General features: G+C 34.4%; 1 protein-coding gene across 1 annotated transcript in view; it reads right to left on the bottom strand.

Annotated features, from left to right (window-relative positions):
- SENP1 (SUMO1/sentrin specific peptidase 1) overlaps positions 1 to 16,296 on the bottom strand; it is a 53,695-nt gene that overhangs the window by 15,672 nt on the left and 21,727 nt on the right. Inside the window, exons 7-12 of the mRNA XM_012638452.1 lie at positions 9,158 to 9,261; positions 8,789 to 9,075; positions 6,345 to 6,399; positions 2,399 to 2,437; positions 1,507 to 1,591; positions 876 to 1,031 (exon numbers count right to left, since the gene is read on the bottom strand). Coding sequence (XP_012493906.1) covers positions 876 to 1,031; positions 1,507 to 1,591; positions 2,399 to 2,437; positions 6,345 to 6,399; positions 8,789 to 9,075; positions 9,158 to 9,261 — 726 coding nt within the window. The remainder of the gene's footprint in view (positions 1 to 875; positions 1,032 to 1,506; positions 1,592 to 2,398; positions 2,438 to 6,344; positions 6,400 to 8,788; positions 9,076 to 9,157; positions 9,262 to 16,296) is intronic.

Here is a 16,296-nt window from a genome sequence, read left to right as displayed (position 1 = left end):
AGATACGTGACTCAGACAAACCAGATTTCTCACCAAGCCCCATATAATCCCTAGACTATATTTATCACTAATCAACTATTTATCAAGTTACTATTAATCAATTTACTTCTATCTAACATTTTGGTTTCTCTTCCTTCCGTGTAATCTCCCTGATTACTTCTTTCCATTTCATCTAGTCCTCCTCCCTTCTCTTTTTCTGCACAACATTTAGTTAGACCCTTGTTTCATATTAATTTCTAAAGTCTAGAATAACCTTGGGCTAACAAATTTCCTAAGCCCATGAGAAGACCTAACTATATTTTATATCACTGATCCAAATGATTTCCTGACAAACAGAATTTTTCATACAAGGTAGTAAGGGAGTAAATGTGGTATCTTTTAGATACTATTTTCCCAGAAAAAAATTTTTTAGATGTAAAATATGAAATCTAGTACAACTATAATAAATGTGTTATGCTCACCAGCAAACTATGTGGTAGTTTTTCAAAGAGAAGTATGAATAAAGGAATAGATTATTTAAAAATGTACATAAATTTCTATGTATTTTAAAAATTTTCTATAATGGGTTTTGTTAATTAAAAAACAGTAAATCTCAGCTTACAATTTGATGTCAAATTACTGTACATGTGCATTAAATAAAAATGTAGTAAATGTTTTCACTCGAGTTGCTATAAGTCACTCAACATTCTTTTAACAATTTTCAATAATACTTAAAAAAATAAAGCCAAGATTGGTATGCAATGCAAACGAAAGCAGAAGTATGCAATAAAACTTGAATACCAAGTGTCCTATTGCTTTTATGTTCGAAATTTGTCCAAAGCATTCTTTCTAAATATAATCCTTACTAGTGCAGAAATTTACAGTATGTAATTTACCTCTGTAATTTCAGGAAATTCATCTTCACTATCAGTTAATTTATGACCTTTTTTTTCTGTTTCTTGGGCAATCGTAACAGGGATCTCCTTTTCAAGAGGTACACGAAGATGCAGTTCTACTGAATCACATACTGAATGTTCCTGTTCCTGCAATCTCTGAAAGACAGAACTTCAGAATAAGTGAATCATGTACTTTATGTTCCTGTTCTTGTAATCTCTGAAAGACAGAACTTCAGAATAAGTAGAATAAGAGGAATAAATAGCTGTGATTAAAAAAAAAAAATCACAAAAATATTACAGATGCTCCTCAACTTATAATAGGGCTACATCCTGATGAACCCATTGTAAGTCAAGGAGTATACTGAAATGCCTATAGCTTTCACACCATCGTAAAGTAGAAAACTGTAAGTCGAACTATTATAACATCAGGGACCATCTGTATTTGTCTTCTGTACACTGAGTAGTACTGACTGGATAGACCAAGAGCACATACCACTTATCATAAAATGCTATTCTACAATACAATCTTGCAATTACAACAGCAATTATCCAAATCTGGATAATCTTCCAAAATAATTTCAACTCAGATGTGCTATTTATTTATAATATTATCCCATTTTTTTTTTTTTACCTGGTTTTGAAGCTGTAATGCCAGTGCTTTCTGCTCTTCAATCTGGCGCAATCTTTCCCGTGCTCGAGAATCATAAACACTAGTTCTAGGAAACGAAAAGGAAAGTGACACAACTGTGGACCACCCTCTTAGCATCAAACACATTATTGATGAACAGTGAGTATTAAATACAGAAACCTCACAAAGACAGTCTAAAATCCTTACACTAACTTATCACCACACTTACATTTTAAGACATAGAGTGAAATCATATAGTATGACTGAAATTATTCTACCATTTTTACTGAAATGATTAAAAATATTAGTGTGTTGCTAAATGTGAACAGATAACTGTAATGAATTTTTGTAAATATGTAGTTCTCGTAACATGTTTCTAAGATTATTGTGGAAATCCAAAAATGGGATTGAACCCCAAAGGAGTAAATAGTACAAGATATAATTGAGGTTTAATTCAATTATTGTATTTTTGATGGTTTATTTTTTTAAAAAAATTATCAAGACCAGGGCATTTGGATAACTTAAAGTGAGTTCCTGAAACTGGAGACTAAATGCTTTCAGTGATTTTGCAAACTCCAGAAATATGAATTATTCCACAAATTAGTTTTACCAATGTCAAAATAAGGGCATTTACTTTCCTTTCTATATAATAGCTAACCTTGAAATATTTTTCCAATTCAATTTAGCTTCAACAATTGTTATAGATTTAATAAATATGAGTACAGAAATGTTCCAACTCCAACAAAATTTTAAAAGCCCAATAACTTAAAAGAGTATACATAGGTAATTCTTATTGACTAAAAATAAGCAGGGTGATCAGCTAATTGTTTGATTTCTTCTAATTGAAAATAAAGTAATTGAGAAAGAAAAATGGTACCAAAAATAAATAACTTACAATTCTTTGATCCACAGCTCTGCCTGGAAGAAAGTAGGACTATACATAGGAAAAGAAAAATATGACAAATGAGCAAGAAGTCTTATAAGAAAATTCAAGTATTTTCACAAACAAAAGCAATCATTTAAATAGTTTATAAGAGTGTTCTATAAGTATGGAATAAGTAAAAGATACCTAAATGACATAAAATAATTGTAACTGGAAATTAAAGGAACACAAATGAGTCATTTGCATACCTATTACTTTAAAACATAACCCAAAGTTCAGAAGAGAAACTAAGTTTAATATAGCTCCTTACTTGCATGAAACCAACATTATGTGAAAGAATACATCACTTCTCAAGATAGTATATTAAGCTGGAACATTACTCCTCCCAAATGGTTCAGACTGACAGATTTACTAAAAATTCCCACCCACAAAATAATACACATCAAATAGCTAACAAGCCAATAAGCCAAAGCAAAGAATCAGCAATACAACTCTACTCCAAAGATGAGAGGCCAATTCTAGTCTACGTGGCTCTTGCTGACACAACCCAAGAGAATAATGCTTAGCAGAGTCACAGGTAGTTAATTGTTCTAGGGCTTCTCATTTTTCTCAAACTTCCTCATGTCCTTGTAAATCCCCAACTAAGGGATCCAGCACAGAAACAAATGGAATAAGAATGAACACTTTCCAAAGAAGACTTTTAAATATACAGAACAGGTACACAGAGCATCCAATTGGGAGTTAAGAGACCTGAATGTCCTGGAGGTGTCCGTGGTTAGCTTTACGACTTTGAGCAAGTCACTTCACTTCTATGAGCCCTGGCTTCTGGATTTGTAAAATATTGTGAGTAGAGTCCTTTTCAGTTCTTAAATCTCTACAACCTGTCCTAGTGAGGGCATGAACAAAGGCCCAGAAAGGTATCCCTTGCTCCTATCCTAACTTTTGAGATTAGTATTCCCAATCATCCTTAGTTTGGGATTTAGCAATGAAAATGCTATTCTTATTGCCTCCCCATTGCCATTGAGGTTAATGAGGGCCCATCTCCTTGGTACAGTGAACAATGGACATTACAATCAAGACAGAAAACCACAAAAATAGTGATAGCATTGTGAAGGGCTATTTAGTTTGTGATACTAAAAACAAACAGACATGAGAACATACTTATTATACAATATAAAGATGTGACAAGAATCACCCAGAATTTCATAGTAATGGATCAATGCTATTCAAATCTGTTTCCCTTATTAAAATATAAACTTAATGAGGATAGGAATATTTGGGGTTTTTTGTATACTACTCTATCCTCTGTAACTAGAATAGTGCCTGGCACATAGTAGGCACTCAGTATTTGTTGAATAAACACATAATGTAGTGATAAACACTTATATTCAATGGACTAATGTATCCACTGGCTCAGGAAAGCAAAACAGGGGAAATTTGCTTTTCCAAAGAGATTATGTATTATTTCTCATATAATTGAGGCATACAGTAACAATAACTACAACTATTTTTTGAGTACCTACTTAGTAGTGCTCTACATGTAAAATTCTACTCAGTGTTTTACATTAGTTAAGCCTCATGATAATCCCCATATTATTTAAACCTCAATATAGTATCTAACAAGGAATTACTACTCATACTGTACAGAAAAGGAAAATGAGTTTCAGAAGGATAATTTCTCTTGGAAGAGCCAGGATTAGAAATCTAATCTGTCTAATTCCAAAGACTATATTCTTTCTACTAGTGTTAAAATGCCTTTCAATAGACCAAAGCATTAAACAAAAAGGGAAAAAAAATGAGTACTTGGGCTACTCAAAAGAGAATTTCTGTAGAAAATTCATTTATTTAGCACAGATTCATTTACTAAGCACTCTTCGCATGCTAGGCACTCTGATCAGCACTGGGTACTAAGTGCAAAGGTAGCAAAGGTAAGGTAAGTGCAAAGGTAACAAACAAGGTAGAGGTATGCAGGGAAAAACTAATATTATCTGGAGAAGTCAGAGAAACTGTCTGAGAAAAAAATACCTCATTAAATTTTGAAAAGCAAAACAAAGAGTTTACCAAGTGGACAAGGAGAGAAAGGGAATTCTAGACAGAGGGATCAGAATATATGAAGGTACAGAGATATGAAACAGCATGGCATATTCTGGGAAATCAGGGCAGATTTTCATTACCGGAACTTAACCGAGAGGAAGTGGTAGAAAATTAAGAATAGAGAGCCAATCAATCAAGCCTTGGCAGAGTAGGTGCCAACATCAACAAACAGCACCACTCAGTCTAACCCAACACACCATTTCTCCTTCCGTCTCATTCTTAGTCATAACTTAGGAGAAATCCTCTGTAAAGGAAAGGCAGACTTAGTAAAGAACCATTAAGAGAATGAAATGCCTCTTAACCTGAGATCAGCTTCTTCCCAAAAAAGAATACCACCTACTTTGAGTGCTTCAGGTGAAATACTTATAAAAATAAGTGATTTATCTGCAAGTTAATCTTCACAATTCAAAAGTAACATATTAATACTGGCATTTTATTGATAAAGAAACTTGAGATTCAGAAGAGTAACTGGTCTCAAGTTACATGATTCCTGGAAAAGCCAAGATCAGAAGCCAGGTCTGACTCCAAGAAAACATAAGAAATAAAGAATCCAAACTATGACATCTCCCTTACAGACTTAACAAATAGGGAGATTTAAGAAATACCTAAAGCTTGGAACATATAGGAGAGCTGCAAAGAAGTAGGAGAACTGAGATGAGAAAGCACATTTCATTATCCCTAATCTTCTCAAAGGAAACTGGTATTATCATCATCCTAGCAATTGAATTACCAAGGCCATAAAAGGCAAAGACACAGCAATCATAGTAACCTTTAGTAACCTATTGGATTCCGGAGGAAGAAGTATTTGATGCCTCACAGAGAAGTTTCACATAGAAGATCAGATTTGACTGAGCATGGTGGCTCACACCTGTAGTCCTAGCACTCTGGGAGGCCAAGGTGGGAGGATCGCTGGAGGCCAGGAGTTTAAGACCAGGAGATCATATTTCAATTGAGACTTAAAAGATAAGAAAGAGACTAATGACAGACAAGTTAAGGTAGGGAGGACATTCTAGGCAGAAGGAACAACGAATTTGAAGGCAAGAAAATGCATATCACATTTACAAACTGAAAATAGTCCAGCATACAAAAACACACAGAAGAATTCCATATTTCCATATGGCTCCCTCTCTCACCTCCATCATGTCTATACTCAAATGTCACTTTATCAGAGACTTGCACTGACCACCCTAGGTAAATAGTGTGCCTCCAACCCTAGTCTATATATTATCCTACTTCAGTTTTCTTCACAGTCCTTATCACCACCAGGCATATGTTTATTTGCTTATTGTTCACTGTCTGCCCTCCACCTTTCCCCTCAACTAGAATGCAAGCTCCTTGAGAACAGGGATTTCATCCTGATGACTACTGTTTTCCCTGATGTATATACTTAGTATCTGGCACACAGCAGCCTCTCAATAAATGATTGCTGAAGGAGAAAGAATATACAATAGAAAGTGAGGCTTATGAAGGAAGTGCTTTGTATACCATACTAAGGAGCCTGAGCTTAATTCTATGTCTGATAAGCCACCCTTGAAGGAGTTTAATAAATGATCATAAAACTCCTTTAAAGAATGATCAGATATGAATTTTAGAAAGATCACTCTGATTGCAGCATGGAAGAGAGACTAAAGAACAAAGCAGAAGAATGGATTAGAGGACATGGTATGGTGGAAGATGGAACGAAGAACAAAATGGAGGCTGAAGGAAAGAACAACTAGAAAGTCATTGTAATAATTCAAATAATACACAAGAGATGTTTGAATTGAGGCAGTTTTACTTTTATAATATGTAACTTTTAGTACAAAAATTGTGATTAAAGAAAGGGAAAATAATATGTTAAGAATGATCTTTCTCCAAAGTTTACCTGGGAGTTGGAGTCTGGGACTCTTTGACTTTCAGTAAAATCACAGAATCTGATCCTAAATGAAGAAACACAGAGCATTTCATTATTAATAAAATGCCACGCGGTTATACTTTCTACATGTCTTAACTTATATTTCTATACTTTGTTATATTCTATTTCTACAAAAATAAGACAGCATAAGGACAAAGGTAAGATGGAAGAGAAAGAGAGGCAGGTCCATTTTCACCAAGTCCAGAAATAGGTCTCAGGGAATAGCTTGCTTCACAAAATTGCTCAGAAACACAAGCATATTTGCCCTTTAGCATCTACTTCTGTGCTGCTTCTTTCTGTTTCAGGGGAGCAAGGCATGCCATGATTTCTTAAAAGCCTTTACAGTAGTCCCCCTTTATCTGCAGGATTTTGTTTTCTGCGGTTTCAGTTACTCGCGGTCAACTGTGGTCCAAAAATATTACATGGAAAATTTCAGAAAGAAAGAATTAGTTTTAAACTGTGCACCATTCTGAGTAGTATGATAAAATCTCACACTGTCCAGCTTTATCCTAGGCGTGAATCATCCCTCTGTACAGCATATCCATACTGTATGTAACACCTGCCCATTAGTCACTTAGTAGCCATCTCGGTTACCAGATCAACTGTCTCAGTACAGGAATACTTGTGTTCAAGTAACCCTTATTTTACTTAATAATACCCTTGCAGCGCAAAAGTAGATGCTGGCAACTGAGATATGCCAAAGAGAAACCGTAAAACATACTTCCTTTAAGTGCAAAGGAGAATAAGAAAAAGGGAAAAAAACTTTTATTATAGTATATTGTTATATTTGTTCCATTTTATTATTAGTTATTATTGTTGTTAATCTCTTACTGTGCCTAATTTATAAATTAAACTTTATCATAGGTATGCATGTGTAGGAAAAAGCATAGTGTGTATAGTGTATATAGTGTACTATCCATGGTTTCAGGCACTCACTGGGGGTCTCGAAACACATCCACCATGGATAAGGGGGAGACTATGGTAGTTCACAATCTATAGTGAGACTGAATTAATTGAGAGAAGGAAAGGGAAGGGGCAGGGGAAAAAGTAGTGTAGGAAGGGGAAGAGGGACAAGGGAATGGTTAAGGTGGAGAGGAGGGGGACAGGGAAAGAAAGAAGACTGTAGAAGTCTAAAAAGTACAAATTTTTTCATTCTATCATTTATTTTCTCTGTTGAATACTCCTGAAAGGCAGGAATCATGTTCTTCTGAAGTGCTATGATTAGAGTATTTATTAAATGGCATAAGTAATTAAATAGTGCAATGTAGCATATTTGCTTGTTTAGTTGTATCTAATATCTGCCACACAATATATTTTCCTGCGGTTAAAGCGCTCTTTTTACTTTTTAAAAAAATGACAGTTCTCAGTAAATCACCTAAAAAAATGTAATACATTAATATGTGTTCATGGATATATGTAGCTATATAATGATACTACCAAAACTTTTAATCCCAAGTGAGAATTTTCAGAAAGTGATGAGTAGATTAAAAAAAAAAAAATCAAATGACTTGAGGAAGGAGGGGAGAGCTTAGAGACTGATACTCCACCTATCAAATGTTTCCTAATGTCTAACCACTTAACCTAAAACTTGTTTTAAGTTACATACCTAAGTACTTACCATAAATACATATATAATATATACCTAAAGAAGGGATAAACTAAGAAACAAAGAAATCTATCATAGCAAAATCTTAATTAACTGGAATGCTAAGAGACTGAATATTTTAGCTGAAAGTTAGGTGGAAAACTCCTTTTGTTTTCAAAACTTGCTGGCAACCATTCTAAAGTGCATAAACCTACTATATAGGTTTAGTAACTATTACATGGTAATTAAGTATATATACTTTAATATTTATTTGATATTTCAAAACACCTAGAACTTCAGAATTCTTAATTATCACCGTAAAATAATAGAAACGAGAAAGAGATGAAGCAATTAGGTTGAATAACAGACTCTATTCAGGAAGTTAATCATTTAAATAAAATATTGTATCAAACATTTGCATCTTGATAGATGAAAAAAGTATCTTATTTGTAGGTTTAGTTTACTCATGGCATGGTTAACTGATTACATGTATTTAAAGTATCTTACAATTGGGTATGCCTCATCTGAAGTGGTTGGGACCAGAAGTGTTTAAAATTTTAAATTTTTTCAGATTTTGGAATATTTGCATTATAGCAGCCGAGCATCCCAAATCTGAAAATTCAAAATTCAAAATGCTCCAATGAGCATTTCCACAGAACATCATGTTGGCACTCAAAAAGTTTCAGATTTTGGGACATTTTGGATTTTGGATTTGGATGTTCAACTCAAATATGTTAATTTATATGTATATTATAATGTTACCTGTAATGGAACCAAAATATGACTGGCTATTAGGATTAAAAATATAGTTATATGATACCATTTTTACCTTCGGATTGTGTATTTGAAGCTGATAAGTTATCTGGCTGATGTGGAAGAGAGTGGTGATGGTGGTGTTGATGGAGAAGATCAGAATCTTTGGATCCAAATGCAACAACATCTGGGGCGTAAGATGATAGGGAGTATACACTGTGGGACAGCTGTTCCTGGGTAGTTAAAATGCTGGCAGATCCAGATGATGAAGTATCAGAGCCAATGATTTGAGATGCACAAGAATTTCCATTTTTAAACAATGAGTCATTCAAAGTATTCTTACTGGAACTAAGACATCGAGACCTAGCAAGAGAAGAATATAGTTTCAATATCAAATAACAAATTGTAGAATTAAATGCATCTGAAATATGTGTCTGTGACTTACAGGTGTAAAGGAAAATGTGTGGTAGGTTTGGCTACAGAAAACTGTTTCCCTGTGACCATCTGTAGCAGCTGTCTGTAAATCTCTCTCTCTTCTTCTTGAACTGTCTATAAGAGGAAAAAAAATTTAAACATAACCAATAAGGCATGTATTTCTCAAAGTAGCATCTAGATGGGATTCTAGAAGCTCTGCCCAAAGCTCAGGCAGAGTCCTGAAGATAATTAAGAATTACAGTACATTAAGGATATTCTAGAAAATTATCAAGGGTGCATAAGAGGGGCTGAGTAAATACCACATAGTACATTTTGGAAAATATATGTATATAATAGTGCAGAGAAGCTACAGGATATGAAACCAGAAGGCCAGTAAGAAATCACTTTTGAGTGAAATGATAAAGAGTCCCAGAAATAAAACATTTGAAGACCTCTAAATTAGGATTCCAACAAATCCCCTGATTCCTGATACCTGTTAGAAAAATCACAAGGGAGTAACCAGAACAGTCAAGATAGGTTAGAGTGAAATATCTTGCCAACAGTTTCCTATTCTGGCTAAGTGCAAGTATTTTCCAGAGATGGTTTTCATCTCCAACTTTTTCCCCTGTAAGTCCCAATACTAAATTTAGGAAAAACCACATACTCCATAACATTCCTTCCTTGCCTTGAACACCTGCTATGCTCCAATCACTAAAGATATCGCACTGAATACAATAAAGTTCCTGTCCTTGTGGAGCTAACATTACAGTTAAAGGAACAGACAAACAAAAAACTAGTCAGGAAGTATGAACAAAATTAAAGGGTAAGGGAATAGAAAGTGATGGAGGGGGAACAGCAGGAACAGGTAAGATTTCTCTAAAAAGGTACTATTTCAGCAGAAACCTAAACCAAGGGAGGAAGTGATAGAAATATATAAAAGAGTATTTCAGATAGAGGAACAACAAATGCAAAGCCCTGAGACAAGAATACGTTTAATGTGTTCAAAAAATAGTAAGGTCCATGTGAATAAGAACAGGAAGAAATGAGGTCACTTAGCAGAGAATCAGATAACATAAGAACCTGAAACCCTGGCAAAACATCTACTCTATACAGATCCCCTGACACAATGGGCTATGTTCACTAAGTAATATGCCCCAGTAATTTTTTTTATCCTATATACTGTTTAAACCACAAATCTTCACAAAATAATTTTAAATATTGTATCAGGGATAGCAGCATCTTGCTACATTACAATATGTGCATAAGCATTTTATTCAACTACAAATGTTTGTTAAAAGCAGAATGAATTAAGCGATTAACTATACAAAGGTAAATAGACACCAAATTTTTTCTTCTTGAACCTTTTTTTTTTTGCTACATAGTAAATTATAATTACATTGTTAGTATAATGTTACTGATCTACTAGAATACACCTGAACTGTGAGGAATGACAATTCTCCATGGGAAAAAGCAATCCTTAAATGTAAATAAATTAAGTGATAAGACACGGAAGAACTAACTGAGCATTTGGTAGAAGGACTCAAAAGAAAAACAAACTTGCAATGGTTTGTGTGAAAAAAAAAAATAACTCCCATTATTTTCTCCCTCAGACATTAATATTGTACTCAAGATGACGGTGGGCTCCTTTTCCAGTACTTGTGAAAGAGACTATCCACAGTATGGGGCAGGCACTTCAGTGACAGCACAAAAATAATGGTTAGAAAAAGACAATTACCAGGTATAAATTACTATCAATAACCAAATTGGTATTTATTGGCTATCCTACCGGAGAGGATATGAGTACTTGAGAAAAAAATTTAAAAACCAAAATTAAAATAAATGCCTCTTTATTAAAACCTAAAATTGCCATCATGAAGATTAAGTAGACAGCAGAATGAAGTATCATTACAGATTACTGGATTGTAAGAGATTTGTCGACCAACTTCATAGTGATCTACACACAAAAAAGCCATGTGTTATCTGGCACTTTACTGACCAGAATTTTTACATACACTCCAATGTAAATCTTGACTCCACTTTTCCACTACACCAAATAACCTAATCATAATACAACAAAATTAACAATAGGTTGTTTTCAGGGTGGAAAGATGACAGAGAGACCACCCTGCGCGAGAGACCATTCAGGTCATGGAAATTAACTCTTAATTAACAAGCATTTTACTTCATTTTCACTATCCCACCAAACTGGATTTAAAAAAAGCTTTGACTGTATTTTTACATCATAGAGAGGAAAGTAAAGCAGATAAATTGGTATGAGAGGTTATTTTGCACAGCACCTCTTTGTAATAAGGGAATATAAAAAAAAAAAAGCATTCCCATCCTATAATGACCTCAAGAAGGCCGGGCGCGGTGGCTCACGCCTGTAATCCTAGCTCTCTGGGAGGCTGAGGCGGGCGGATCCTTTGAGCTCAGGAGTTCGAAACCAGCCTGAGCAAGAGCGAGACCCCGTCTCTACTAAAATTAGAAAGAAATTAATTGGACAACTAAAAATACATAGAAAAAATCAGCCGGGCATGATGGCGCATGCCTGTAGTGCCAGCTACTTGGGAGGCTGAGGCAGGAGGTTTGTTTGAGCCCAGGAGTTTGAGGTTGCTGTGAGCTACGCTGATGCCACGGCACTCTAGCCCGGGCAACACAGTGAGACTTTGTCTCAAAAAAAAAAAAAAAAAAAAAAAAAAGATCTCAAGAGAACAGCGAGAAAAATGAGATAGTAAGAGTCTTTGTGCTTTACTAAAGACATCACCCACAACACACTGAAAACACTTCTCTCCTCCCTCACATCACACAGCAAAATGTTTTCTTAGAATAAACTTTTATACTTACAAATAAGACAAGAGCCAAGGAGCCATAAAATGACTTTGCTAATGCAAATTATGAAAAATCCAGATTAATACAATGCAAAGAACTGCAAAGCTAATTTAACACACAAAAGTCCCCCACGAATAATTTTCCCCAATAAATATATTTTCAAAGAAAAGCTTCTGAGTCCAAACAACCTCACATAGTCATTAGACAACATAAAACGAACAGGAATAAGTTATCCACATTCCAAATAATTTTCTGAGGTCTTTTTAAGCCTCATAGTTTCAGTTTAAACTAATTTATGGTTTCAAAAGGTACACTTAAGAACTTTTCACTGATATATAGGCTAAGTTGGAGATCACAAGGTTTTTTTTTTTTTAATAATGGGAGGTACTTTTCTTTTTTGAGTTTCATTAAAAACAAAAAACATTGGGTATGTTATACTCCATTTAAAACCATTTCAGACAAAAATGGTTTAGGTAACTTTTTGGAAATCATAAATTGACAATTTATAATTGTATAAATTTATGGGATATAACGCAATGTTGTAATTTATGAATACAATGTGGAATAATGAAATCAAGCTAGTTAATACACCCCTCGTGTCAAATATTTAACATTTTGTACGATGAGAACATTTGAAATTTATTGTCTTAGCAACTTAAAAATGTACAGTACTCTACTGACTATATTTACCACCCTGTGCGAGAGAACTAAAAAACCCTATATTCCACCTGTTTGAGATTTTGTACTGTTTGATCATCATCTTCCCATTACCCACTCCAGACTTTGTAACCACCATTCTACTCTCTGCTTCTGAGTTCTATTATTTCAGGTTCCATATGTAAGTGAGAACATGCAATATTTCTCTTTCTGTGCCTGACTCATTTCACTTAGCATAATGCTCTCCAATTCCATCCATATTGTTGCAAATGACAGAATTTCCTTCTTTTTAAAGGCTGAATAGTATTCCATTGTGTATCTATTCCACATTTTCTTTATCCATTCATCTGCTGATGGACACTTAAGTTGATGTCATAACTTGGCTACTGTGAATAGTGCTTCAGTGAACATGAGGGTACAGACATCTCTTTGACAAATGGATTACAAATCTTTTAGGTAAATATCCAGAAGTGGGATTGCTGAATCGTATGGTAATTTTATTTTTAATTTTTTGAGGAACCTCCATACTGTTTTCCATAATGGCTGTACTAATTTATATTCCCACCAGCAGCATGCAACAGTTCCCTTTTCCCCACATCCTCACCAACACTAGTTACCTTTCATCTTTTTGATAAAAGCCCTTCTGACAGGTATGAGACGGTATCTCATGGTGGTTTAATTTGTATTTCTCTAATAATTAGCAATGATGAGTATTTTTTCATATATGTGTTAGCCATTTGTATGTCTTCTTTTGAGAAATGTCTATTCAGGTCCCTCGCCCATTTTCGACTGGGTTTTTGTTTTCTTGCTATTGAGTTGTTTGAGCTCCTTACAGTATTGGATCTTAACCCCTTACAGAATATATGGTTTGTCCATATTTTCTCCCAAACCATAGGCTGTCTCTGTATACTGTTTCCTTTGCTGTACAGAAGTTTTTAGTAATCCCATTTGTCTATTTTTGCTTTTTTTTTTTTTTTTTGAGACAGAGTCTCACTGTGTTGCCTGGGCTAGAGTGAGTGCCGTGGCATCAGCCTAGCTCACAGCAACCTCAAACTCCTGGGCTCAAGCGATCCTTCTGCCTCAGCCTCCCAAGTAGCTGGGACTACAGGCATGCGCCACCATGCCCGGCTAATTTTTTTTCTATATATTTTTAGTTGTCCGATTAATTTCTTTCTATTTTTAGTAGAGACGGGGTCTCGCTCTTGCTCAGGCTGGTTTCAAACTCCTGAGCTCAAACGATCCACCCGCCTCAGCCTCCCAGAGTGCTAGGATTTGCTTTTTTTTTTTTTTTTTTAACAGGGTCTTTCTCTGTCACCTAGGCTGGAGAGCAGTGGCATAATCATAGCTCAAACTCCTGGGCTCAAGCAATCAATCCTCTTGCCTCAGCCTCCCAAGTAGCTAGGACTATAGGTACACGCCACCACGCTCAACTTATTTTTGGTTTTTTTTTAACCTGTGCTTTTGAGTTCAAATCCAAAAAATAATTGCCCAGACCAATGTTGTACAGCTTTTCCCGTTTTCTTCTAGTAGTTTTAGAGTTTCCAGTCTTACATTTAAGTCTTTTTAATCCATTGAGTTGATTTTTGTATACAGTGTGAGATAAGGATCCAATGTCCCTCTGCACATGGAAATCTAGTTTTCCTAACGCCATTTATTAAAGAGACTGTCCTTTTCCCTTTGAGTATTCATGGCACCTTTGTTGAAAATCAGTTGACCATACATGCATGAGTTTATTTCTGGGTTCTCTATTTTGTTCCATTGGTCAATGTGTCTTATTTTTTTGCCAATACTATGCTGTTTTAAATACTTTAGCTTTATGGTATAGTTTGAAATAAGGTAGTGTGATACTTCCAGCTTTGTGCTTTTTGCTCATGATTACCTTAATTAGTCAGGGTTTTCTGTGATTCTGCATGAATTTTAGGATTATTTTTTCTATTTTTATGAAAAAATGATATTGAAATTTTGATAGGGATTGCATTAAATCTGTAGATTGCTCAGGGTAGAATGGACATTTTAACAATATTAATTCTTCCAGTCCATAAACACAGGATAGCTTTCCATTTGTGACTTTTTCAATTTCTTTTATCAATGTTTTATAGTTTTCAGTGTATAGGTCTTTTATCTCCTTTGTTAAATTTATTCCTAAGTATTTTATTTTATCTTTTAGTAAGCTACTGTAAATGAGATCGTTCGTTCTCTTGATTTCTTTTTAGGATAGTTCATTGTTAGTGCATAGAAACGCTACTGATTTTTGTGTGTTGATTTTGTATCTTGAAACTTCACTGTATTCATTTATTAGTTCTAACAGTTCTTTGGTGGAGTCTGTAGGGTTTTCTATATATAAGAGCATATCATTAGCAAAAAGTGACAACTTCACCTCTTTCTTTCCCAAAAGAACATATATAACATTTGGCTTTACCAAAAATCAAAGTTACTTGAAACTTCAAACACAATCTTTTTTTGGAGCATACGATACTATCAAGTAAAAGAAAACATCTTCCTCTGTACATTACTTAATTAAGTTTTTTACTGAATTAAGAAAATTAGGAAATCAAGAGGAAAGGAAGAAGTAAATGTTAAAGAAGTTGGCTAATATTACATTTTAAAACCTAATAAAAAAAAAAGGAATTTTTAAAAAGTATAAGGCTAAAGTACTGAATTCTATTAAGAAAAAGTGACAGATTCCTGCAATTAGTGAAGTTTTTGTAAGAGGCTCCATCCTAAAACAACTGTAAAATTATAAAAAGTTAACAAAGAACACAAAATGAATTTTTAGAAGTAACTTTATACACAATCCCCCTAATTTTGATTTTGTTTAAAGTAATAGCTTTATGATACCATATAAATTGTAAGTATGAAAAGTACAAAATTCAATAATTTTCCATTAAGTCCAAAAAGCTTGGTTTAATCACAAAATTGTAAAGCATTTAAAAAAAATAAAACCATTGCTGTCATCTAGTAAAAGTGCAACACCTTAAAATGTTGCTCAGTAAACTGCAGAGAAGTATGTCTAGAAACAACACGTAATTGAAAAGAAACTACCTGTGCTTTTACAGTTTACATTTTTATTGTCAGTAGTATTTTCTCTTTTCCAAACAGAAACTTACATCCTCTACAACAGCACTAACAGAAACTCTGTAATAATGTAAACATTCTACATCTGTGCTGTCCAATATGGTAGCCACCAGCCACATGTGGCTAATGAGTACTTTAAATGTAGGTAGTGTGACTGAGAAACTAAATTTTTAATTTTATTTTATTTGAATTAATTTAAACAGTGCTTGTGGCTAATGGTTACCCTACTGAATAGCACAGCTCTTTAATGTTGCCCCTTGACTCAACCATTCTGCACAGCCACTGCTTGCATATTTCCAAATTCTTCTTCATGCGTTGTCATCAAATGTCTATTGTAAGACTGAAAAGTGCAGTGGTGGCCTCATCTTAATTGTTAATTTTGTAGATGGCTTCCTATTCCTGAAACTGATGTATAAATCCAGCATTAAGATTAATACATCCAGGTGCTTATTAAGAAAATAATCCATCATGACCAAGTGGGCTTCATTCCAGAGATGCAGGGATGGTTCAACATATGCAAATCTATAAACGTAATTCACCACATAAACAGAAGCAAAAACAAAAACCATATGATTCTCTCAATAGACTCAGAAAAAGCATTTGACAAAA

Source organism: Propithecus coquereli, unplaced genomic scaffold, assembly GCF_000956105.1.
Source record: "Propithecus coquereli isolate 6110/MARCELLA unplaced genomic scaffold, Pcoq_1.0 Scaffold13, whole genome shotgun sequence".
Classification (NCBI taxonomy): domain Eukaryota; kingdom Metazoa; phylum Chordata; class Mammalia; order Primates; family Indriidae; genus Propithecus; species Propithecus coquereli.
This window is presented reverse-complemented; position numbering and strand designations above follow the sequence as displayed.